This window comes from Bubalus bubalis, chromosome 13 (genome assembly GCF_019923935.1).
Source record: "Bubalus bubalis isolate 160015118507 breed Murrah chromosome 13, NDDB_SH_1, whole genome shotgun sequence".
NCBI classification, from domain to species: domain Eukaryota; kingdom Metazoa; phylum Chordata; class Mammalia; order Artiodactyla; family Bovidae; genus Bubalus; species Bubalus bubalis.
In genome coordinates, this window is record NC_059169.1 from 57,484,309 (window position 1) to 57,510,079 (window position 25,771).

The following is a 25,771-nucleotide window of genomic DNA, read 5'->3' on the forward strand; positions in this document are numbered from 1 at the left end:
TTCTATCTGTCTCGATCACAGTTGCTTACTTTGTTAAAGTTAATTTCCACTCATTTCTGGCTTTGATGGGAAGATTCCTTTATCAATTCAATTCATGTGTGTTGTCTGCAATCAAAGCAATATTGTCTGCTAATGCGAGTCCGGCCTGTGTTCTCTCTCTCCATTTTATGCTAACGCCTGTCTTCCGCTGGTCCTGCACGGACAGCGCCGGAAGCGCTCTCTCCCTGCCCTTCGGAGGCAGGCGGCAGCAAGGACTGGACCGGCAGCCATCTCCTCCTTCCCGGCTTAGAGAAACCATCAGCTCCTCCTCTCCCCAGGAATTATCCGGGTTGCAAACCAAGTCAGACGGGGGACTTCCCCGGTGGCCCACTGGTTAAGACTCCGAGCTTCCAATACAGGGGGCCTGGGTTCGATCCCTGGTCAGGGAACTAGATCCCACATGCTACAACTAAGCATCAGCACAGCCAAATAAATTTAAGAAAAGAAAAGAAAAACCAGTCAGTGGGAACAAGAAGATAATGAGAGACACGGAATGACAATTTGGTATTCCTACCACCAGCCGTGAGACCAGTCTTACTCTGAAGCCCAACATTCTTTACACACCAGGCCCCTCAACAAGCTCTCCCTCAACTGTCCGTCCAGCCTCATAAATTCATTATGTCCCCAACATATACTCTTGTGCATCTTCTCATACTGTCCTTTCCAACTCCTCTCTCTTCCCCATCTCATCCCTCCATGTGCAGCCCATGCATCTAAGTCTTGACAGCTTCCCTGGTGGCTCAGATGGTTAAACAACCTGCCTGCCATGCAGGAGACCTGGATTTGATCCCTGGGTTGGGAAGATCTCCTGGAGGAGGACATGGCAACACACTCCAGTGTTCTTGCCTGGGAAATCCCATGGACAGAGGAGCCTGGCGGGCTGCAGTCTGTGGGGTCGTAAAGAGTGGGACACGACTGAGTGACTGACACTTTTACTTTCAGTCTAAGTCCTGTCCTTCCTGAAAGACAGAGTCAAGCCTCCCCTCCTCAGACATACGCTTCCTCCTGGCCCCAGGCCACAAGAACTCTTCTCTGAATGCTTCCAGAAGTAAAACTCACTGGGACTACACCGGCACACACACCTTGCGCCGTGTGGGGCTAGCACACAGAGGAGTGAGCGGGACCAGGCGGTGGAGTCAGGCAGACCCAAGCCTGAATCTGCGGCAAGTAAGGCTTGACAAATAAGTATTTTTTTAAAAAAAGAAGAAGTGGTATCTTCTTGCTATCCCAGAAGAGAACCAGCTAGCCTTAGCACTAAGGCTCTTGCTGGTAGTAACTGCCCCATGATAGTGGCCTTCACTTAATAGCTAGAGAAGGCAAAGAAAGTGACTCTTCTTAGGGAGTCAGTTTGTTCACAAACTCTACATTGTTAGCTAGAAACAGGACTTCTCTCCGAGGTCCAGGGCCCACCCAGAGCAGATCCATGAGTCAACAATTCTCCGTGGAGCCTAACTTTAATTTTCTTCCTTTTTTTTTTAACAAGGCATTAGCCTTTTGCTACAAAATGACACAGAGATCTGTACAGTTACAATTACTCAAGTAGCAATGCCAGACACAATGTTCTCTGTGGGAATTAAGAACCAGAGTTCTGGAACTTCCCTGGTGGTCCAGCAGCTAAGACTCTGTACTCCCAATGCAGGGGACCCAGGTCAGGGGATCAAGCCACAGGCCAAGACAAAGACTGAAGCTCCTGTGTGCCGCAACCAAGGACCAGTGAAGCCAAATAAGTGAATTTAATTTTAAAAAAGACTTCCTCTTCCCATGACCATCTCTTTCAGCAGACCCCTGTCCCTCCCTACATGCACTGCCTTTCCTCTGCTCCTAAACACAATGCCTCCACTTGCACAGAATTCCACTTCCTCTCACCTTTTTAGAGTCTGAGCTCTTGAGGTTCCCTCTTTCTCTCTTATATCAATTTCTAAATATTATAGAGGTCCTGGAGGATGAGGAACACTAGCCACCATATCCTTTGGAATCATACATGACTGCAAGACTGCAGGGCTGCAGAACCCACTGGTGGACTGGGGTAGAAATACCCAGCTCCCTGTCAGGGGTAAGGACATCACTATGAAAAGTCCAGAGCAGCTCCTGCAAGACCCAAGGTCTCCTGGTACGCCTGCCGTGCTCCCGCCCCTTCCTCTCTTCCAAAACGTAGTGAATGCCCAGTCAGCATCCATCACCTGCTCACTGTGCCTCTGAGAAACCGCGGGCCAAGTACTTTACTGAACAAAACAAGAGCTTGGCAGTGTTAGTCGGGAGTGGGGTTTGGGGTGATGGTCATAGGAGCCCCCAGACCTTCTCAGTTGATCTACTCTGCAGGATACACCACAGAATGTCATACCAGCTGTAAACAAGCCCTCAGCTCTTTCCCATCCAGTGGCCTCTTTGCTATCCTGCTGTTTCTGAGCCAAAGGCTTTCAAAAGCTTGGGGGAGGAGATGTGTCCCGGGTTTGCTCTGGTGAAAACGGGGGGAGAAGAGAGGGTGTGGAGACACCTGCACAGTCAAAGGAGTGCTCCACCGTCACTGGGTTTATTGCTTTATGCTGCCACCTGTCTGATCTTTGAGCCGGGAGCTCCCCTTGGCAGAGAAAGGAAGGCAGACGGGACAGGAAACACTTACACTGCAAGGTCTCAAAACCAAGTCTCCTGCTGGAAATCTCACTTCAGGCCACAGACCAGCCCGTCCTTGTGACTCAAGAGTCACTGTCATCCATTAGGGGGAAACAGGGATTTATTCTAAAGGCCGTGCTTAAAGGTAAGGAGTTCACTCATCCATGGAAAACTATTTGAAGTGAGACTGGTTCTGCTTGTTGCAAACCCTTCGAGTTTTCTTTAAATCTACAAACACTTCCTATTGAAGTCCTCAGTAAGAGGAGCCACATTCACCCTCCAGGTCCCTGAGTAGGAGAATACCCTCATCCTGCAGAAATCATCTTTGCTTCCATTGATCTCAAGGGGGAAGAGAAAAGGAAAATGTTTACGGTGAGTTACTCATACTGGACAATCCATGCCAAGAGAGGGCCTCACTGAACACTCCTGCAGCCTGTCGCTCTGGAAAGAAAACAGCGTGTGGTGGGCATCAGAGTAGGTGCCAGCTAACAGCCTGGCCTGTGGGCACTGAAGGCCAACCTTCAAGGCCAACCCTTGAAGGCTGTCCAGAAAAATCATATGGGAGAGGGAGCCCAGAGCCCCCACAAGATTCAAATAGAACCACTGATACTTTTTTTTTAACACAGGATTGCATTACTTTTTAAATAATTTTATCTTTTGGCTGTGCAGGCTCTTCATTGCTTCATGGGCTTTTCTCTAGTTGTGGTAAGCAGAGCCTACTCTCTCGTTGTGGCATGTAGGCTTCTCATTGCGGTGGCTTCTCTTGTTGGGGTGCATGGACTCTAGGGCACAGGCTCAATAGTTAGGGAGCACGGGTTTAGTTGTTCCGCACCACGTGGAATCTTACTGGGCCAGGGATTGAACCCGTGTCCTCTGCATTAGTAGGTGGATTCTTTACTACTGAGCCACCGGGGAAGCCGAGAAGCTCTGATTCTTGGTATGAACTGCCTTCACCTGCACCCACTAACCAGAAAAGCTGATAGCATTCAAGATATGCGTGCATCATCTTTAATCTTTACAAGGAAGGTGAGGGATCATTCTCATTTTATTATAAGAAAGCTAAAGCTCCGAGAGCTTCTGAAACCTTGCAGTGCTCATCAAGATGCAGCTGTGGTATGTGTGTGCTCAGTTGCTCGGTTGTGTCCAGCTCTTTGGGACCCCCATGGAGCACAGCCCGTCAGGCTCCTCTGTCCATGGGATTCTCCAGGCAAGAATGCTGGAGTGGGTTGCCATGCCTTTCTCCAGGGGATCTTCTCGACTCAGGGAACCTGAGTTTCTTGCATCTCTTGCATTGGCAGGTGGGTTCTTTACCACTAGCACTATCTGTGGTGCATTGAACAGGGGCAAAGAAAGGACAGCTCCTTTATGGCCATTAGCACCCACGGTAAACATTTACTCAACATATCAGCAGGAGGAGAGGGGACGACAGAGGATGAGTGGTTGGATGGCATTACTGACTCAATGGACATGAGTTTGAGTAAACTCCAGGAGTTGATGATGGACAGGGAGGCCTGGCGTGCTGTGGTCCACGGGGTTGCAAAGAGCTGGACACGACTGAGTGACTGAACTGAACAACATATCTAACATGCCACGTACTGTGACAAAGGTTGGTGATACCTATGTAAGTAAGTCTTTATCCCTGTCCTGACAGCTTTCTAATCTAGTTGGGAAAAAAAAAAACAAACAGGAGGACATCACAGCTGCTTTGACATGATTCCCATTGATTCCTTATTTGGGCTTGATTCTTATTATCTGGCTGGATCAGGGCTTAGGGACCATATTGTGCTGTGCTTAGTCGCTCAGTCGTGTCTGACTCTTTGCAACCCCATGAGCTGCCAGGCTCCTCTGTCCATGGGATTTCCCAGGCAAGAACACTGGAGTGGGTTGCCATGCCCTCCTCCAGGGGATCTTCCCAACCCAATCACACCCAGGTCTCCTGTGTCTCCTACATTGCAGAAGATCCTTTACTGCCTGAGCCAGCAGGGCAGCCCAGGGACCATATTAACTATGATTAAATACAGCCAGATGTAATAAAAAATTCAAGTAATAGTTTAAAAGATAAACATCTTTCACTTACAACCGAAGAAGTAGGTAAAGCAGCTCCTGGATCCTCAAAGACTCTGGTTCTTGCCATCTTTCCACTCCATTATTCCCAGCATGAAGCTCTATCTTCAGGATTATTTTCTGGTTTAGGATGGATGCAAAACTTCCCTGACTTTGAAAGAGCCTTTCTCCACTTGTCTCTTTAAATATGGGTGTTCCTAGGAATACATCTACAATCGTGTTTCTTCTCTGTACCTTCCCACCCCCAAGCTCATCCATCCTAACACTAAGGCTACCATTTTGGTCTATGTTAGTACCAAATCTCTCTTTCCATCTCTGATCTCTCTGCTCAGCTTTAGACTCACATTTTCACCATGGGGCATCAGCAGAAGACTCTGCGGTTACGGATGAAAATGCAACATGTCCAAATATGACATCAAGTTGCAGCTTCATGAGTAAAAATGGGCCCTGCTCTGACGGTCCCTGTCTCTGCCTGTGGTATTACCACCCTCCCATCCCCTCAGACCAAGCGATGTGTGTGACTCCCTCTCTCATGCCCCTCCAACACACACACACAAACACACACACACCCCTAACTGATCTTATCCATTCCCTTCTCTCAAATGTTTCCCCTTTCTGACCCTCCTGCCTCCACCCCTGCCCAGGTGGTCATTATCCATCACTTGAACTGATATAATTTTCTCTTTGTGTGTTTTCCCTCCCTCCGTTCACTGGATAGTTCAATAAACATTCATTTGCAAGCTGACTCTATTAGATTGCACTCTGGCTTTTCTCTGTCCCCATCAACAGGACCTACTGCTGCTGCCAGTTAGGTCTCAAGTTCAGATCTGACTCTGTTACTACCCTTGCTTAACGCTCTCCATGTAGGATCAAGTACAGAGCTCTTATGGTGACCCTTCATGGCCTGGCCTCCACTCCCCGACCACACCCGGGTCCAGGCACCTCTCCTCACCCCTGCGGTGGATGGACAGCACTCCTGCCTCCCATGTGCACTCATCACTCCCTGGGAGGTCTGGCGGCCTCGGTCCCCTCAGCTCCACTGAGCAGGCTGCTTTCTCAAGTGGTCTGAGTCACCACCAGCCTAGTCAAGGGAGCAGCCTCTCCCATAACAATGAGAATCCCCCCTCCACAGAGAGCACAGACGCTGTCACTGCTAATTCCAGAGCATACACTGCATCGCTCTCTTTCTGACCAGTCTTTTCTCCGATACATCACGGAAGGACCTAGATGACAACCCTAGCCTTGAGCTACCAAAGGTTCATCCAGCTTCTCAGAGCAGGACAACAGAGCTACCTGGAAGGGAACCATCCTGCCTCTCTGCAGGCCATCTTGCTTACAGATCTGCCTTTCCCTCAACAGACACATGGACTTCCTGTCCTGTTTGAGCCCTGGGGAGGGTGTGGTGGCTGGGAGAGGGTCAGCAGTCCCTGCAGGTCAGTCACCCTGGCCACACTCCTAAGTGTCCACGGTACTAAGCAGACAAACCAGCATATCTTCTTCCCCAAGCCACCTCCCAAGTCAGGCCACTTTCTTTCCTTTTTTTATGCAGGAAATATATACTGAACACCTACTATGTGCCAGGAACAACTGTTCTGAGTTGGGATACAGTACAGCAATGCACAAGACAGACAAACAACCAGTCCTCAGTGGAGCAGACATGTGGGGAGGGGGCAGGGGCAGGGAGCAGAAAATCTAATGCCTCAAGGACACAGTGGCAAGGTGTTTATAGAGCAAGCAACACTGTGGGGAGCGCTGGAGAAGAGGGTAGGTATTTTTAAGCAGGGTCCTTAGCCTTCCCAAGAAGGAAAATGACATTCGAAGAAATTTGTGAATGAGATAAGGTAACAAGAGTCTGCCCCACTCCACTCCACTCCACCCACCCCTCACAATCTGTGCAGTTTTTGCTGCATATATCTTAGAACTACATTTCCAGGAGAAAGATGATGTGTTCTCTATACCGACAGGAAAGGAGGCAGTCTGAAAGTAAAAGAAAAGACCAGCATGGCAGAAATGATTCCATGTTGAACTGTCCCTAATGGACACTTGAAAACCCGCTGGGGGGCCGAGTAGGGCCCAAAGGCGAGAGGCTCCCCGGGGGCCCCTCTCCCAGGCTGTCAGGCTAATCCCACCACCTCCTCACATCCCCACCCCACCCTGCTGAAGGCAGCTCAGGGAGGCGCCTGGAAGGAAACAGCGGTACAGCCGCCCCGCCTGCAGCCAGGGAACAGGGGACCCCGGACCTGGCTCTAGCCAGGCGAGGACACAGGCCTCCAGGGCCGGCCAAAGGGCACTGGGCACCCTCGCTGGGCTGCACTCAGCTCCCTGAGGCTGGCATCCCTCTGTTCTTGCCCGGCCCGCAGGGCTGGCCTTCTCCAGGGGCCCAGAACTTTTTTTCCTGACATTACCCAACTCCTGGGGTGCAGCCAGCGGCCCAGGACCGCAAAGCAGGGAGTCCCCTTTCCAGCCCACAACCTGACCAGTTTAGGGATGGGGGATTAAGTGTGTGCTCTTTCCAGGCTTCCCAAAAACACTCTTCTCAAGGATGCTATTCTGCTTGGGCCCGGCTCTCTCCCGCACTGAGTTGCACAACAAACCATTTAAACATTTCAGCACAAAACCCAATCCATTGTGGGCTGCACATTAAAAAGTGTTATTCGCTTTGAAGTTTTTGTCTAATGGCTCTAAACTGAAAGAAAATGTTTTCCTATTACTTAATTCAATCATAGCGGAGAGACTTGGTAAAAAGCCCACGGATTCTGCCCCAAAGTGTGACAGAGTTCTCTTTGTGTTTGCTTATCCTCTGCTGTCACACACTTTAATTCGCCTCTCTTTATCTGGCATTCAAAACTTTCTTCAATGACATTCAATAAGGTCCAGAGGCTGGAGGGAAAAAAAAAAAAAACTGGTTATTCCCCCCCACACCCCCAGATATTCTTTCCCAGTAGCTTTGGCCTTGCTCACATTCAGGGGCTCTTAACCCCTTCCTCCCCGGGCATGGGCTGCAGTCCCTGGAGAGAGCTCCTCACTGACCCTTTGCGGGCTCCCAGCTGCCCCTTTCAGGCTTCCGGGTCCTACCTGCACCCTGCACCTCTCCCACCCACCTCTGCGCAGAAAAGAGGCCCTCTCCCAGCTCTAGTATCTTTCTGGGCCCAGTCTTCGATGTCCTGGCCAGCCCAAATTTTCCAGGGAGCAATTAGAACTGGCATTAAGCTGGACTGATGCACCCTGGCTTGTCCGCCAACACCTCCCCCCCCCCAAGGTGGGGAGCCTTGGGGAAGAGACCTTGGAGTTGAGGGATGCCGCTGGCCCCCCAGGCGGATCGATCCATCAGGGAAGCTCCGAGTCCTTACTCTTCCTGCTAGGGGACAGGCCCTCCATCTCGATTATTTCTCCCCTGCCCCTCTCTTTTATGGAATCTGTTATTTCTCCTCAAATAAACTCTCTTTGCTTTTTGATCAGCTATCATCTGCTGCTGTTTCTACCGCAGAGCTGTCTCGGATGATGAAAAGCTGTGCGAAGACTTCCATTCGGGCCGTCTTATTTCGTGCACTGATTCCCCGTTCGGAAAGCTTCCCTCTCCATCTCTAGCAATTCCTTTCAGGGCTCAGAGCAGGTGACTGCAGCGACTCGTTTCCAATAAAATCAAAAGTAAACATCTTCCTCAAAAAGTCTCAGGCTGTACATTCGAAAAATGTATGCTAATATCCCATTGTATGGGAAAAGCTCCTGCCTGAAGTAGCTTGGAGCCCAGAGGACGATTTTAGAAGCTGAAGCTGTGTACACAATGCCAGGCGTTTGCAGTTGTTTAACCACTGTGTGACCAGAAAGAAGAGACTGACACAGGTGACAGGAGCAGGTCTTGGGGAGAGAGAAAGTCTGGTAGAGCATGGCCAGAGTCAGCAGAAGCTGGGCACAGAGCTGCCCCTGGAGCCGCTGCTCCTTTAGGGCTAACTTCGGGGAAGGCAACCACTTCCCAGCACACCCGCGGGTCTGTTGGGGCACGGGCCAGTGGAAAGAGCGCCCACAATCTCCATTTCCGGTGTTGTGTAAGATCTAGGTCTTTGCCGGCCAGGGTCTCCTCCCATTCCCTGTCTCTGTCCGCGATTCTCCGTGGCTAATTTCCTCTTTACAGCCACGATCATCTCCCAAACAAAGACTAAGGCGTTACAGGCAGCATCAAAGTTAAGAGAATTTGAGAAACTTAGCGAAAAGAGGGACAGCGATGCGGCTAATGCTGGATAGCAAATACCGAGCCCAGCGACGCCACCCCTGCAGGAGCCCTGCTCCTTCTGCTTCCCGTACCCGGCGAGGGGAAGGAATTCCACAGGTGGAAATAGTGGCCAGCCGTGGGGACGCTCGCGGGGTGCACAACCGAGCTGATTAAACCCAGTGGAGGCAGCCTGATCTTGGGGAAGGCGGGGGGCGAGGGAGAAAGGATAGCAGAACGGGGACCCGGACCGAGTCCCGCAGAAAACATGGGGGTGTGCGCGCATGGGGAGATCTGTGGAAGCAAGGGTGCAAAATCAGTAAGATAAACGGGCCGATCGCCAATGCAAAGTCAAAGGGGAGTAAGGAATAAAGAGAAAGAAAAGAATATTAAATCGCAGGAGAATGAGAAAATAAACCCGCAAAAGGGAGAGGAGGGGGCGAGGGCGCCTGTTACGGCGTGGGTGGGGTTGACAAGAATAGAGTACATTATGCAGTTCATTTAGTTAACAAGTGAAATAATGAGGAAGCGTGCAGAGTGAATGCCAAGAGAAAAGGCACAAAAACCCTATTGAGAGGCCCCGGCCGCTCCTGGCGTAGCCCATCACATGGCAATAGTCCTATTTAAGCGGCGCCGCTGGCGCCTTTCAGCACCACTAGTGCTGGCCAGCACCCCGCGCTCTCTGGGCGGCGCCTCCAGCCGCGGCCTCCCCGGAACGGGCAGCTGCGCGCGGCCGCGGCCCGGACGAGCGCGCGGGGAGCCCCGGGGTCCGCGGGGCGCCGGGAGCAGGCCGGCGGCGGGGCGGCCGCGCGCCGGGGCCATGCCGCGCTCCTTCCTTGTGGACTCGCTGGTGCTGCGCGAGGCCGGCGAGAAGAAGGCGCCGGAGGGCAGCCCGCCGCCGCTCTTCCCCTACGCGGTGCCGCCGCCGCACGCCCTGCACGGCCTCTCCCCGGGCGCCTGCCACGCGCGCAAGGCCGGGCTGCTGTGCGTGTGCCCGCTCTGCGTCACCGCCTCCCAGCTGCACGGGCCCCCCGGGCCGCCCGCGCTGCCCCTGCTCAAGGCGTCCTTCCCGCCCTTCGGCTCGCAATACTGCCACGCGCCCCTGGGCCGCCAGCACTCGGCCGTGTCGCCCGGGGTCGCTCACGGCCCCGCCGCCGCCGCCGCCGCCGCCGCGCTCTACCAGACCTCGTACTCGCTCCCCGACCCCAGGCAGTTCCACTGCATCTCCGTGGGTAAGCCGCGCGGCGGCGGGGGGGGGGGGGGGCAGGGAGGGGACAGACCAAAGTTGGCCAGACGGGGATAGGGGATGAGGACCCTGGGCTCCTGGGGGCGATCATGTCGGGCGTCTGAGGGGGACACTCTGGGTGGCGTGCTGCTGGAGAGCTGGGACTGGACCCCGGCAGGGTGAGAGAGGCAGGAAGTCCCGATCCTAGCGGAAACTTCCAGGAGGGAACGAGGGCTGGGGCGCAGGGCGTTCCATGGAGTGCGGGGCCCGGTGACTGGTGGAGTACCAGGGTCCCTAGGCTTGGCGAGGAGGCCGACAGCTATTAGCTGCCGTGCATTGTGTTGGGGCGAAGGGGTGGAAGAGAGACCAGAATCCCGGGATTCTGACGGCTGCCCACCGGAGGATGGGGCCCACGGCGCCGAGGTCTGATGGCTTGCGTCTCTGCGCCCCACCCCCTCCAGACAGCAGCTCGAACCCGCTGCCCAGCAGCAAGAGGATGCGTACGGCGTTCACCAGCACGCAGCTGCTAGAGCTGGAGCGCGAGTTCGCCGCCAACATGTACCTGTCCCGCCTGCGCCGCATCGAGATCGCGACCTACCTGAATCTGTCGGAGAAGCAAGTGAAGATCTGGTTCCAGAACCGCCGGGTGAAGCACAAGAAGGAGGGCAAGGGCAGCAACCACCGCGGCGGCGGCGGCGGGGGCGCGGGGGCGGGCGAGGGCGCACCGCAGGGCTGCAAGTGCGCGTCGCTCTCCTCCGCTAAATGCTCCGAGGACGACGATGAAGTGCCCATGTCTCCGTCCTCTTCGGGGAAGGATGACCGCGATCTCACGGTCACTCCCTAGGTGCACGCCTCCCCAGGGAGTCCACCCCAGACACTCCCCGCGCGTGGCTCCAAGACTGGTCCTTGGACACGGCACTGTTTCCCAGGCACCCACTGCCTAAGGCGGTCGCGCACGGACGTAGCGCGATTTTGCAGGGGTCTTCCGTCCTGGGAAGAGTCAAGAGCTTGGCTGACCTGACCTTGTTGTCCCCACCCCAGGGCGCGCGGCTATCCAAAGCGGACTCCCAGCTATGAACACACCGCAAGCGCGCGAATCTTTCTCGGCCAGGCGACAGAGCGGCCCGGCCCAGCCCAGCGCCTTGCCGGCGGCCGGCGCCTCCTCGCCCGCCAGCTCCGGACTGGCTCAGGCTTTCTCGCTTCCTCGGCTCTTCTCCACCCTGGGCCAAGCTCGGCCTTTCACCTCTAGGGTGCCCATTCGCTCCTCCCTCTTTTTTTTTTTTTTTTTTTTTTTTTGTCTTTCCCTCCCCACCTCTTTGCTACGGTGATTAATCCACTTCCCCCAACCGCCATACACACTTAGGAACTCCTGGGTTTTGGTGTTTTTCTTTTCCTTTCTCCTCCCCTCCCGCAGAGCCCCCTTGAAGTTCATCGTTCGTTTGTCGCCCCCCATCCGACCCTGCTGTGCTCATGGCTCTTCTTCCACGAGAGAAACTGCCTGTCGGGAAGCCGGTTCACTTTGTCTTGGAGTCGCTCTGCGTTTCCCCCAGAGTCCCCCTGTCTGCCTCTGAGGACACTCGTCTCCCATACCCCAGCCCTGCCCCGGCCTAGCTTGTCATTGTAAGGTCTCTGTAATGCCAGAAGATATTTATTTATTTATTTATGTACAAAATTTTAAATAAACTTTTTTTTTTCCTTAGAAATCCACATAGCTCTGGATCCCAAGCCAGGTTGGGGCTTCCTGCTGGGGCCGGTCGGGGCTGGGTGGTGGAGTCCGGCTCCATCCCTCACCTTGCTGCCCACCAGCCCCTCTCTACACCCTCAGCACCCCCACCCCCACCCCCGACTCCGTCTTCTGTGCCCACTGGCCGGGTGCGCTCCCTGGTCTCAGTCTGGTTCCGGCAAGGTGCACCCCCGCATTAGGGAGTCCAGTCCCATGGGAAGGAAGGACTCTGCCCGCCCTGTGCCTTTCGTCCTGACCCCTCCAACGCCCCCATTCCGCCTAGGGTTTGGCCCCACCTCCAGGCCAACCGGTCGGTTTGCCAGTCCCCACCGCCATCCCCAAGGTCAAGGAGTCGGTGAACTTAGTTCTCTGCTGAGCTCGGATTGATAACTTGTTATCAATCTTTTTTAAAAATCTGTCTTACTTGTTAGGGGCAAATTCCCAGCGAAATGGTGCGACCTCCTCTCGGGAAGGTCCTCACGCTTTGCAAATTTCCTTAGCGTGGGCTCTGCTCCCAAGCCGCGGTTTCGGAGGACCCAGAGGATCCTGAGCCCGGGTTCCCGCGAGGGGCCCGAGTAGCCGGTGCAGATGGCTCCAAGACCTTACGTTCTCATCTATTCTTAATAACCCCACAGCCCCCGACGACTTAGAATCCACACCCCAGCCCTCCTGTGGAGATAAGCTGGGGTTTTACGCATTACACGGAGGAGAGACTCGGGAGGTTCGCGGGTCCCGCTGCGCGCACGGCACGTGGCCACCGGAGCCAGGTGTTTCTGTTCAGGAAATCGAGAACGGGAAACAGCGGATCCGGATTCTCAAGACCCGCGCCCACCCTCCCCCCCACGCCAAACTCCCACCCCGCCCGGTCCTGGAAGCCTGGGTCACTTCTTTTCCTGCCAGAAATCTCCACCACACACGCCCACACGCACAGCCCGAAGAGAGCCGGACTCCGCGTTCTTAAGCAAATACAGGCGTCCCTTTCCGAGAAAGGCGCTGCTGTGCTCAGCACACGTGCGGGTCATTTCTAAAACCTTCGCGCTTTTCCTTTCAGATAAAGCACATGCGGGGCTCACTCTCCAGGTCTCCTAGAGCAGAGGTGGCTGCGATCTGGCTCCCCACAGAGAGGCCACTCCAGGTTCCTCCTGCAGCCGACGCCTGGATGGTGTCCCAGGCAGAGGAAAGTCTGTCCCGTGCGCCTTCTGGCACCCTCCCCCGTGCCCCCCGTATCCCCCATCTGTCTGAACCCCAGTCTCACTGAAGACCGGTTCTCCGCCCTCTCAGGAGGGTACAGCACAAACCAGCTACAAGCCGAACCCAGGATGCTTTACGGCAGACCGTGAACAAAATAGCAACTAATGTGTTACTATCCATGCTTCTGACGCTCTCCGAGTTTTGCGCGGCTGACCGGCTGATCTAAGAGCCCTTGGATAGTGAAGTTTCGATCCCTTAGCTCGAGTGCAACCCGCCAGTCTGTCTGCCTTGAAACTCTGGGACCCGGCAGCAGGAGGGCCCCCCTGGCCCCGGTCCACCGTGGATCCGGAGGGCTCGCTTTGGGCCAGCCCCTTCCCTGGATCATGGGAAGGGGGCGGGCGGGGGGGGGGGGAGGGCGCACCTGAGACCGGCTCTCCGCTGGCACACCCCTGGACCAGAACTGATGTGGGAGATGGGTGGGCCAGGGGGCCTGGGGGATGGGGTTGGCGTGGGGAGGGTCGGGAGGTATGTTGCTTGGAGAGACGGAAATGGAGCTTGGAAAGCCGTGAAGAGGCTGGATCGCTCCCCCGCCGCCCGCCTCAAGCTACCCCGACTCCTTCAGTGTTGGATCCACGCAGGGGCTCCTCCTGTCCCAGCTGCTCTCAGAAGCCCCACATCCAGGGCTGCGCGCCGGGTCCGCGCGGCTACAGTTCTCACCGGAGGGCTATCGCGCCTTCCTTCCTCTCGGCTTTCTCTACCCAGGACTTCATTTTCCCATCCTGCTCCCAGAAAACCGGCTTGTTCGCTTTCTGGGAATAAATGCAGCCTCCTTGTGGCGGTGCCAGCGGTGACCAAGGCGGCGACAGGGGCGCAGCGCGGGAGAGCGCGGACAGGGCTGCGGCGGCGAGCAGGGGCGGCTACCGGCTTCTGAGTCCAACGTGCTTTAGTGTCCAACCCTCCTCACCCTGCTGTCTCTGTCGGCCTCGGTCCAGATCTACTCTGCTGCCTGGGTTGGGGCGCCAAGGCACCGCGCGCCTACAGACACGGAGCTTCTTACTTGGGAAGCCAGGATCCAGCCCCGTTAACCACCACTCTATTTTGAGCTGTAATTTGGGATAGCAAGGCAAATTGTGAAATTAAAATCAAACTTGAGTTATCAGGATGAAATTTCCTGGAAATTATCATCGAGTGTGAGTAATCCACATACAGACCCCTGGTTTATTTCGGGGACAGCACCTTCCTTTTCTCTGTGGTTTAGTGACTAGGAGTCTGGACACCAGATCCAAGTGATCAGCTTTGCAAGTGGCCAGTTGGGTGATCTTGGGCAAGGCACTGGTTCTTCCTAAGCCTCAGTTTCGTCACTGGTAAACGGGGATTTTCTTTGCAGGGTTATCATGCACTGTTACAGGACTGAATTCACCTAAAATACTAAGCACGAGGTCTGCCAAGTTTCAATAAATGTTGACTAATCTTGCTGTGGTTGTCACTTTTCCTGCCTATAGCTGTGCCTGGGGTATGCTGAGTTATTTACCGAATGCCGGAAAATGACCCCTCTCACACAGGCTGCCACCTGAACCTAACACAGAGGCTGGAGAACACACACAAATACAAATGTTTCCAGCACTCCCTCAAGTCAGTCTGTCGTTCAGAGAACAACCAATAATGGCCAGGAACTGCCCAGGCGCTGAGACTCACTCTCCACCTGCATTTACACCAGTTTCTCAATTTCCCACTACTGACATTTTGGGCTAAAATATGTCTCTGTGAGGACCATCCTGTGCACTGTGGGATGTTTCACAGCATCTCTGGCCTCCACCCACCAGACGCTAGAAGCACCCTTCCCCCTGTGGTGACAACCAACAATGTCTCCAGACACTGTTCCCAGATGCCCCCTGGGGGGACATTTCTGTCTGAGACCCACTCTTCAGGTTGAGAAGCACTGATTTAGACTTGTGTCTTTTCTGCTGACGTTAGCTAGTCTGCAGCGACCAGCATTTGGTAGCCTAGCTCCAAGTACTTCTCTCCTTCCCTTCATCCATCCCTCACGGAATAGTTGAACCTTCTCCATTGCGGGCTCTGGACTCTGAACTCAGGAGGGGCTTGAGAGGATCAAGAGGAAAGAGAAGGTGGTGGGGTGTTGGGGGAGAGACCACAGATGCCTGGGAGCAGGCTGGCTAGCCCTGGACGTCTGGCTTGAAAGGGTGGATCCGTCTGGAGGCGTGCTGGGTGACCGGAGTGGAAGGGCCTCTAGGCCTCTCCAAGAACCCGCTATCCTGTGGTCCTGTGACCTGTGGACAGCTGGGCTCCCTCTTCAGTCATGTCCGCTGGTACCCACAGGACTACACTTTGGGGGGAAGATGTCAGGAGCCCAGGTGGAATCCCCTTCTATCAAGGACACACACTGACCACCACCACCACCAAGGTGGTTCTTCTGGATCACAAACCGTGTCTGTTTTGCCAGGGTCTGCAAGTCTGAAGCTAGAAAGCAATTCTTTTTTACCTAGGCCTCCCATACCTGGTTCAACACAAGGACCCCTGAGAGCAGTGTCCACTGAGCACATCATTTACTTTTTCTGAGAAAAGGCTCTGGAAGGGCAAAGAGCAGGAAGTCCCTGGGGACATCTAGAGCCAAAAAAAAAGAGTTGCCTGGGCCATGGGCCCCGAGACTGGGCTCTGGGGGTGAGAGAGGTGCTGTCGGACAATTCAGAAGCAGACTCACCCACAAAGTGAGGAAGGGGCTGATTGCAGTGGAGCAGCAACCCCACCCCCGAGGGTCTCCCCAGTCTTGTATGTGGTGATCACAGGTGGACTCCTAGTTGTTGTCGTTGTCACTCAGTCGTGTCCAACTCTGCGACCCCATGGACTGTAGCACGGCAGGCCTCCCGGTCCTCACTATCTCCTAGAGTTTGCCCAAGTTCATGTTCGTTGAGTCAGTGATGCCTCCAACCATCTCATCCTCTGCTGCCTTCTTCTTCTTTTCCTTTTTGCCTTTGATCTTACCCAGCATCAGGTCTTTTCCAATACTGACATCCTAATAAAGTGTGCGTGTGTGTGTGTGTGTGTGTGTGTGTGTGTGTGTGTGCTGGAGATGCTGAAATGAAAGGAAGATAAAGAAACGTGGAGGAGAACCAGGTCACCCTGAAGCTGGACACCCAGCTTCAGGGCATCCTGTCACAATGAACCCAAGCCCTGGTGGTCCTATGGTAGAACTCTCCCTAGAAATGACCAAGACATCCCAGGCCTTGGTCTTGACACCTCACAGCCTGGTGTCCAACCTCCATCTGTGAGCGAACTTTCCTTCCCAGCTCAGGAGGAAGTGCCGCCCAAGGCATCTATTTCAGGCAAGAGTGGGTGAGGGGATAGAGAAGCTACGGTACATATATACAAGGAAATACTACTAAGCCATGAAAAGGAATGTGTTTGAGTCCATTCTAATGAGGTGGATGAACCTAGAGCCTATCATACAGAGTGAAGTAAGCCAGAAAGAGGAAAATGAATATTGTATATTAACACATATATATGGAATCTAGAAAGATTGTACTGATGAACCTATTCACAAAGCAGCAATGGAGACACAAACATAGACAACAGACTTATGGGCAAGGTCGGGGGGAGAGGGGGAGATGAACGGAGAGAGCAGTATGGGTGCATATACACTAACATACGTAAACAGACAGCCAGTGGAAATTTGCTGTGTGACTCAGGGCTCTAGAACAACCTAGAGGGGTGGGAATGCCTGGGAGGTGGGAGGGAGGTTCAAGAGGGAGGGGACATATGTACACCAATGGCTAAGTCATGTTGCTATATGGCAGAAATCAAACCAATATTGTAAAGCAATTATCAATCAATTAAAAATAAATAAATATAATTTTAAAAAATAGAGCAGGTAAGAAAGGTGCCACCACAGTCAGGGGACTGGACACAAGTTCTGGGCACAGCTCAGGGGCCCTGCAGTAAGGAGCTTCCCTTGCTGGTCTCACTGGACCCCAGGCTTTTGCATCAGGAGAGGAAAGGGCCACTTCCATAAGCTCCCTGTCCCCGGTGAGGGCCAGAGAGAAGCAGAGGTCTGCTGCCTTGATGCCCCGATGCTGAGAATGTCTCGAGTGGCTCTGTTATGGGCTGAATTGTGTTGCCCCACACTCCCAGTGTGCAGCCTGACCCCTTAACCCTCAGAATGCAAGCAAGCTTGGAGATGGGGGTCTTTGAAGAGGTGATTACGGTTAGATGAGCTTGTAAAGGTGGGGCCCCAATCTGAGACAAGAGGTGTCCTCCTACGAAGAGGACGAGACAGCGGACAGCCACTCAGAATGACAAGCCTGTGAAGACGTGTGTTTGCTAAGTCGCTTCCGTCGTGTCCGACTCTTTTACAACCCCATGGACTGTAGCTTGCCGAACTCCTCTGTCCACGGGATTCTCTAGGCAAGAATTTTGGAGTGGGTTGCCATTTCCTTCTCCAGGGGATCTTCCTGACCCAGGGATCGAAACTGCGTCTCTTGCAGCTCCTGCGTTGGCAGGTGGATTCTTAACCACTGAGCCATGGGGGAAGCCCCAGGGGGAAGGCAAATGGAGGAGAGAGGCCTCAGGAGAAACTGACCCTGCCAACACCTTGATCCAAGACCTCCAGCAGCTGTAATGGAGAGAAGATAAACTTCTGTTGTGAAGCCACGCAGTCTGTGTGCGGCATTTTGTACAGCAACCCTAGGAGACTAAGACAAATTCTGATTCAGGTGAGGGCTCTCTAGGCTTACCCCCCGCCACAAAAGTAAGGATATAAGAAGAGTGAGGTGCCTAGGGCACTGTGCTGGGAGTCAGGCCCCTCAGAGGCGGCTTCGCCTTGGATACCTGAGGTCCACACCCAATTATGCCACCAACTTTGCACAAATCATGATCTTTCTGGATCTTGGCCTCCTTTTCTCTCAAGTCAGGGGGTACCAGTGACATCAGCGGGGTTTTCCCTTTTTCTGACCAAGACTGTGTCCCTTCTTTCTTTTTTTTTATTCTAAATGTTTATTTACTTATTTATTGATTTAATTTTGGCTACATTGTGTCTTGGTTGCAGCACATGGAATTTTCACTGCAATGCAGGGGCTTCTCTCTAGTTGCCGCGAGAGGGCCTAGTTACCCTGCCGCACGACGGACCTTAGCGCCCTGACCAGGGATCGAACCTGCATCCCCTGCATTAACCACTGGACCACCAGGGAAGTCCGCCTCCCACACTTTCTAATAAACATAGGGATATTGTCAAATGTAAATTATGGGGGGGAAAAAAGGAAGCACCCACTGAGACAGACATTCACACATTGAAGGACTTCCTCATAGCCAGGCACCCATGTTCCACAACAGAACCCAGCGAGGACCAGATATTTGCTGCTGGGCATAGGACCTGGACCCAACATTTTCCCCAGAAGTCTGAATTTGGAGGGGAGTGACTCAGAGATGGATGTTTCAGCTAGAGATTATTTCCCATGACTGTGAAGCTAAGAGCCTCTGAGTCATGGCAGTGGTGGAGCGAACTGTCCAGCGAGCCCCAGAGGCCACATCCAATCAGACTGCCTGGTGCTGAGACCTTGGCTGTCTCTTCCATCCCTTCCTGCCTGGTTTCCAGGCCATTTCACACCAGCTTTCCCATTGATTCTGTGAACTATCGGATGGCTTTCATTCAACACCTTTTCTGCTTAGGTAGTGGGAATTTGTTTCTGTTGTCTGCAACCGAGATCTCTGAGTGATTCAGGAACCCATGCCACATCAGAGCTGTTTAGATCCTGCACAGGACCAGGACCAGACCTGGGACAAGCGTGACTATTCTATCCCTGGAATAGAGGCAGTCTCTGACCAGCGCTGCTGCACGTAGGAGTCCCTGGACCAGGGCTTTTAGGCTGGTGTCCATGCATCCCCCTTGAAGGCACTGGGGCAGTTAGACCTATGTGGATGGTTTCAGAATTCAACGTCCAGGTGTGAGGGCATGAGTCGCAGGTGGTGCATGAGCTGGCCTCACCCTGGAGCAGCGCTGGGCTTCCTTGGATGGGGGGCGCAGCAGGGGTGGTGGAGCCCCCTCCCACTTTCACAGCTGCAGGGAAGCTGTGCTCAGGTGTGCACGGGGACTCAGCACATGACCTCTCCATCCATCCTGCCTGGTCAGGCCCTCTGAGGTGGCCGTCCCCCTTGGACACACTCATTGAACTGCTCAGTCTGTGGGGTGCTTTGCTTCTACCAGGGAAGAATCTACCAGCTCTCTAAGATGCTCCATGCTAGTTAAGACTGTCCTGGGACTTCTCTGGTTGTCCAGCAGTTAAGACTTCTCACTCCCAATGCAGGGGACCTGGGCTTGATCCTTGGTCCGGAAACTAGATACCTTGCACTGCAGCTAAGACCCAGCACAACCAAATAAATAAAAGTATTTTTTTTAATGTTGTAGAGGCACTCAATAACTCTACTCATCACAGTCCTTTTTATCATGTGTGTCAGAAACTGACTTCAAGCTACTTTAGGCTAAAAGGTGTCTTGTCGGTTCACTGAACCAATTAAGTTCCTAGAGAGTGCAGCTGTCCTCAGGGGCTCCAGAGACACGACAACCCGAGGAGACGGCTCACCCCCTCCCCTGCCCTTGGCTTCGCTCCTCTCTGGCCACTAGGTTCCCTCCTTTCCTGCTGTGGGGGTTCTGTCCTTGCAGGTGGGAGTGTGGGGCTGGGAGCGGGCAAAATGTGGCAATGGCCACAGCCAGCTCCAGGCTCACCTCACCCCAGCTGAACGGCACTTCTGCCCAGAGTCCTGTGGTGACGGCCAGAGTGGCAGGCAGGGGTTGTCCAAGGTGGCAACCCTAGAGGTGACCATCCTAACCACAGGGCAGCTCTGCTCAGACCATGTGTCAATCCCGTGGCTGTGGGCAGGGATGGCGTCAGGTGGATTCTATGACAGGAGTAGGGAAACGGGGCTCGTTAACATTGTCTGTTGAGGCAAACAGCCTGGTTCCCTATTTCACACAACTAGGGGCTCTCAGACAACACGGCCTCCCTTGCCTACCCAGTCCGAAGGCCAAGCCTAGTGCCTGCAGAAGTGATTTCAAAAATAAAACAACAGACCGCTTTAAAAAGTTACCTTGGACACAAAATCTGACTTTTCCTACACAACACATTCCCATCTGGCTTTCCTAAGGGACTCTTGCATTGCTTTCCACCAGGGACAGGAAGGCAGAAAGGTGTCCTGCTCCACTCCCCAAGCCCAGCCCCACTCCTGAGAGCTTGCAGGATTACCAACTCCCATCGCTTTTGCTTTTTACTGTTATACACTCTCAACACTGGAAAATTGCACATACTTATGTGTGTTTCTGTCACCCATGCAGCAATGCCCAGTGCCCCGAGAGGGATGTCTTCATGGGAGCCAGAATGCAAAGGGATTCTGGCTGTGAGAAACCCGACCAGTTAAACACTCTCTGATCCTGGCTCCCTCTCTGCTGGGCTCTCACAGCCTCTGTTCTATCTCTGCCATGCGATTTCCCTTCATAACCTTGGCCCAGCACACCAAACCTAATATGACACACACTGGGTAACCACAACCCCCCTGGCCCACCAGCATCTTTTAATTAAAATGTTAATTAAATATCAACCCCACTTCAGCCCAGAAAGAAGGGTTTAAACTCTAAAAGGATTCTGAAATTCTTTCATCATCTTAAGGCATTTTGGGGATACGGTTTGTATGAAAGATGCTTCAGAAAATGAAGTTGTCATGTATTGTACGTATAAATAAACCTTTCAGCTCCCTGGCAGAACCCAAGCTCAGTGAGGCTGGAAAAGCATTCTGGGTATTGGCATGCAAATGAGCATGTCAACAGCGGTTACGGGGCACCTCGGAGCGGTAAACAAGCCGATTGTCATGGGAAATGTAGTCGGCGCTGCTCTGTTTGAAACTGTTTTGCAAATCCCTTGTTTGGTTAGATTTCTGAACGTCGAGTTTGTGAACTCAATAATACAGCTTAATACCAAATTCCCAGTCACACCGTCTTTAGACGCCTGACAGCGCCGTGCACACCATAAAGGGCCGCACAAGCCGGCGTGCCCAATCGGGCTTGGAATGCACACACGGAAGGCCGAAGGGAGCTGTAGGCCGCCGACGGAATAGGACCAGCGTGAAGACGGTGGGTGCATGGACCGCTCGATCAGCAATTGGGGGGTGGGTGTGGACGGTGTGCCAACCCTCCATCCCTGGCTGCGCCATGCCTCGGCCCAGGCTCACTTTCTCCAGAGCTGTGCCTTCTCCCATTCCGACAGGCCAACTCCCTCCTCAGCCTCCTCTGGGAAGCCTCCTAGGCCTTCCCTGCGGCGGGACCAGCCCGTCCATCTCAGGAAGGGTCCATCTCATTCATGCAATGAATGCATCAGTGTGTTTTCCCTGCTGGGCCTGGCTCTCCCCCGACCCCCGCTGTGGCTCCCAACCTAAGCGGTGCTCCTCGAAGCAAGACGCTGGGTCTGACCCCTCTGAGTCCCCGTTCCGTGCCCCTGCTGCTGCAACCCAGCCTCTGCACCTCCCTCTCGCTGGCCCCCTGCTTGCTGGAGGGAGGGCTCTGCTCCCCGTCCAACTCCCTGCCCACCGTTCCTTCCAAACCCACGCCAAGGCTTTTGTCAGTGACCTCAGAACCCACTTCTCTGAAGAGCCCCCTGTCCGGGAGGCCAGCCCTGAAGACTCCTTTGCTGGAAAAGGACATCCGCCCCCCAACAGTCACCCAACAGCCTGTGATCTCAGGAGCAGGTGCATGTGGTGGACAGTGGGCAGCCCACAGGGAGAGCAGCTGCCTGGTGAACCCCCCACTGACTGTGGAGACGTGCCCCGAAGCACCACAAGGGAAATAGGCCGTGCTGCCCTTGTGGGGTACAGGTTTGGTCGTGGAGCCGAAACTGTCCTACAGGGTCTCACTCAGAAACAACTGAGGTCCCTGTCTGAATCTGCCTCCACATCTGCCTGTCTCCTCTGGTCACTCCCATCACCCACTGTGATGGGGTGAACAGTATCCCCCCAAATTCACAGGTGGAAGCTCTGACCCCCGGGGGCTCAGAAGGTGGCTGTATTTGGAGCGAGGGCCTTGAGAGAGGTGATGAAGTTAAAAACAAGACTATGGGTGCAGCCCCTAACCCATCCTGACTGGTGTTCTTATTAGAAGAGGAGCTCTAGGCACAGACACACCACACCCACAGTGGCAAGCCATGTGGACACAGTGAGAAGGCACCGCCTGCAAGACAAGCACAGAGGCCTCAGGAGGAACCAGCCCTGCCGAGCCCTGATCTCGGGCCTCCGGCCTCCAGACTGCGAGGACATAAACGTCTGCTGCTTAAGCCCCTCAGCCTGCGGTGCTCCGTCCTGGCAGCCCGAGCCACTAAGACACCCAGCACACATACACATCTTCTCTTCATGCAGAGAAGAGACAGAACAGAAAAGCAGAAGGATACAGTAGACCTGAAAAGCACTATCAACCAATTCAACACAATTAAGATTTATACAGTTTTCACATAACAGCAGGATACAAATTCTATTCAAGTTCCCATAGACCATAGAACCTGGAGACACTGTAACATATCCAAGGACATAAAGCAAGGTGCAAAAATTTCATAGTCTGAAATCAGAGATACCAAGAGAACATTTCACGCCAAGATGGGCACAATAAAGGACAGAAATGGTATGGACCTAACAGAAGCAGAAGATATTAAGAAGACGTGGCAAGAATACACAGAAGAACTATACAAAAAAGATCTTCATGACCCAGATAACCATGACAATGTGATCACTCACCTAGAGCCAGATATCCTGGAATGCAAAGTCAAGTGGGCCTTAGGAAATATCACTATGAACAAAGCTAGTGAAGGTAATGGAATTCCAGTTGCACTATTTCAAATCCTAAAAGATGATGCTGTGAAAGTGCTGCACTCAATATGGCAGCAAATTTGGAAAACTTAGCCGTGGCCACAGGACTGGAAAAGGGCAGTTTTCATTCCAATCCCAAAGAAGGGCAATTGCCAAAGAATGCTCAAACTACCACACAACTGCACTCATCTCACACGCGAGCAAAGTAATGCTCAAAATTTTCCAAGCCAGGCTGCAACAGTATGTGAACCATGAACTTCCAGATGTTCAAGCTGGATTTAGAAAAGGCAGAGGAACCAGGTAACAAATTACCCACATCTGTCACATCATAGAAAAAGCAAGAGAATTCCAGAAAAATATCCGTTTTATTGACTATGCCAAAGCTTTTGACGCAACAAACTGTGGAATATTCTTCAAGAGATGTGAATACCAGACCACCTTACCTACCTCCTGAGAAATCTGTATGCAGGTCAAGAAGCAACAGTTAGAACTGGACATGGAACAACAGACTGGTTCCAAATAGGAAAAGGAGTACATCAAGGCTATATATTGTCACCCTGCTTATTTAACTTATATGCAGAGTACATCATGAGAAATGCCAGGCTGGATGAAGCACAAACTGGAATCAAGATTGCCAGGAGTAATATCAATAACCTCAGATATGCAGATGACACCACCCTTATGGCAGAAAATGAAGAAGAACTAAAGAGCCTCTTAATGAAGGTGAAAGAGGAGAGTGAAAAAGTTGGCTTAAAGCTCAACATTCAGAAAACTAAGATCATGGGATCCAGTCCCATCACTTCATGGCAAATTGATGGGGAAACAGTGGAAACAGTGGCTGACTTTATTTTTCTGGGCTCCAAAATCACTGCAGATGGTGACTGTAGCCATAAAATTAAGACTCTTGCTCCTTGGAAGAAAAACTATGACCAACCAACCTAGATAGCATTTTAAGCAGCAGAGACATTACTTTGCTAACAAAGGTCCATCTAGTCAAAGCTATGGTTTTTCCAGTAGTCATGTATGGATGTGAGAGTTGGACTATAAAGAAAGCTGAGCGCCAAAGAATTGATGTTTTTAAACTGTGGTGTTGGAGAAGACTCTTGAGAGTCCCTTGGACTGCAAGGAGATCCAACCAGTCAATCCTAAAGGAAATCAGTCCTGAATATTCATTGGAAGGACTGATGCTGAAGCTGAATCTCCAATACTTTGGCCAATTGATGCAAAGAACTGACTCATTGGAAGAGACCCTGATCTGGGCAAGATTGAAGGCAGAAGGAGAAGGGGACGACAGAGGATGAGATGGTTGGATGGCATCACTCACTTGATGAACATGAGTTTGAGTAGGATCTGGGAGTTGGTGATGGACAGGGAAGCCTGGTGTGCTACAGTCCATGGGGTCACAAAGAGTCGGACATGACTGAGCCGCTGAACTGAACAGACTGAAATGTATTGAAATCATACAGCATCTGTTCTCTTATTGCTGTGAAATCTAATCCTCAGCCAGATGTGGGAGTTCTGACAGGGCTGCCTGGGTGTGAAACGCCACATGAGCTGCTCCTCCTGGGGTGTGTGGCCCTTCCCAGGAGTGCCCAGGCAGGGCCAGATAGACACGGAGCCCTGATGCCTCTACAAAACTCCCCCACCAACTCAGACTCCCTGCCCTGATCATGCATCTGCTTCCTCATCAAGGACCTGCCGAGCACAACTAGTCTATGTATCCAGTAACGGTGAGAAAAACTATCCTGAGAGGAAGCTTACATCTGAGAGGGGGACAAAGACTGTAAGCAAATCACCACAAATTAGAGAAAAAGCCACAGTCCAGTGAAGAAAGCAGGAGAAAAACTTGACCAGGACTGGGAGGGACCTGAGATCTTGAGGATGGAAAGGAGTAAACTAGGCCAAGGTCTAGGTGTGGAAGGAAGTCACGCCGAGGGCAGCCCATGCAGAGGACCTGGGGTCACAAGGCACGAGGCTCTCTGCCAGAGCCAGGAGGCCCAGGGGTGAGAGGGCAAAGGGCAGGTGTGTGCCTAGTACTGAACCTGGTTAGCTGGACTAAGGCTTGAGGCTTTCGTTCTAAGAGCAGTGGAGGGACTTCCCTGGTGGTCAGTGCTTAAGAGTCCGCCTCGCAATGTGGGGGATGCAGGTTTGAGCCCTTGTTCAGGAAGCTCCCACATGTTGCAGAGCAACTGCCGGGCCTGCACTCCACAACTAGAGTCTGTGCTGCAGTGAAAGATCTTACACGATGCAACTAAGACCAGAGGCAGCAAATAAATAAACAAAAATATTTTTTAAAAAGAGCAGTGGAACCCATTGTAGAGTTTTAAGCAGAGGCTTGACTCAATCACACCTGTCTTTTGAAGGGTTCACCTTGGCTGCAGCATGGAAAACCGATGGGAGGGAGGCAAGAGTCTTTAGGGGGAAGCCAGCAGGTGTTGTCGAGACCGTTCTTGCTGTTCTTGCAGGGACAAACCTGGACGAAAACAAAATCACCTCCCATGTGACCTGAGAGTCCCAGAAAGGGGTCCCTTCACTCTGTCCAGAAAGTTCTCTCTCATCTGCCTGCTGCAGAGCTAGGTTCTTCCATGAAAGGCCTGCTCTTTGAAGTCAAAGCCTGGAGCCCTGGTACGTGCAAACGTTCCTGCAGGACAACGCCAGCCTGCGTGGTCAGCTTGGACAAGTTACCAGAAATGAGTACAGTGAACAAGCACTTGCCAGGAAGGCAAGATCTCAGAACCGAGCTTCCCTGGGCCAATGCTAGACCAGGCCCACGTGTGGGAGGCAGGAGAGAGTTCCAGAGAGCTGGGAGCATGGGCAGTGCAGCCAGGAGAAGAAAGGGGTTGAATCCTTAATCCTTCGAGCT

The 25,771-nt window shown here is 53.0% G+C and overlaps 1 protein-coding gene across 1 annotated transcript; it reads left to right on the plus strand.

Moving 5' to 3' along the window:
- The first annotated feature begins 9,687 nt into the window (after nucleotides 1-9,687).
- On the plus strand, nucleotides 9,688-11,843 carry GSX1 (GS homeobox 1). The gene is made up of 2 exons (XM_006068034.4): nucleotides 9,688-10,152; nucleotides 10,607-11,843. The coding sequence occupies exons 1-2, from the start codon at nucleotides 9,741-9,743 to the stop codon at nucleotides 10,987-10,989; spliced, it is 795 nt and encodes a 264-aa protein (XP_006068096.2). The 5' UTR covers nucleotides 9,688-9,740; the 3' UTR covers nucleotides 10,990-11,843.
- Nucleotides 11,844-25,771: the final 13,928 nt, after the last annotated feature.

What these genes read in the sequence shown, in the direction of transcription:
- GSX1 (XM_006068034.4), top strand. Translation starts at nt 9,741, where the DNA reads ATGCCGCGCTCCTTCCTTGTGGACTCGCTGGTGCTGCGCGAGGCCGGC. An exon ending in GTTCCACTGCATCTCCGTGG is followed by an intron (nt 10,153 to 10,606) that starts GTAAGCCGCGCG and finishes CACCCCCTCCAG; the next exon opens with ACAGCAGCTCGAACCCGCTG.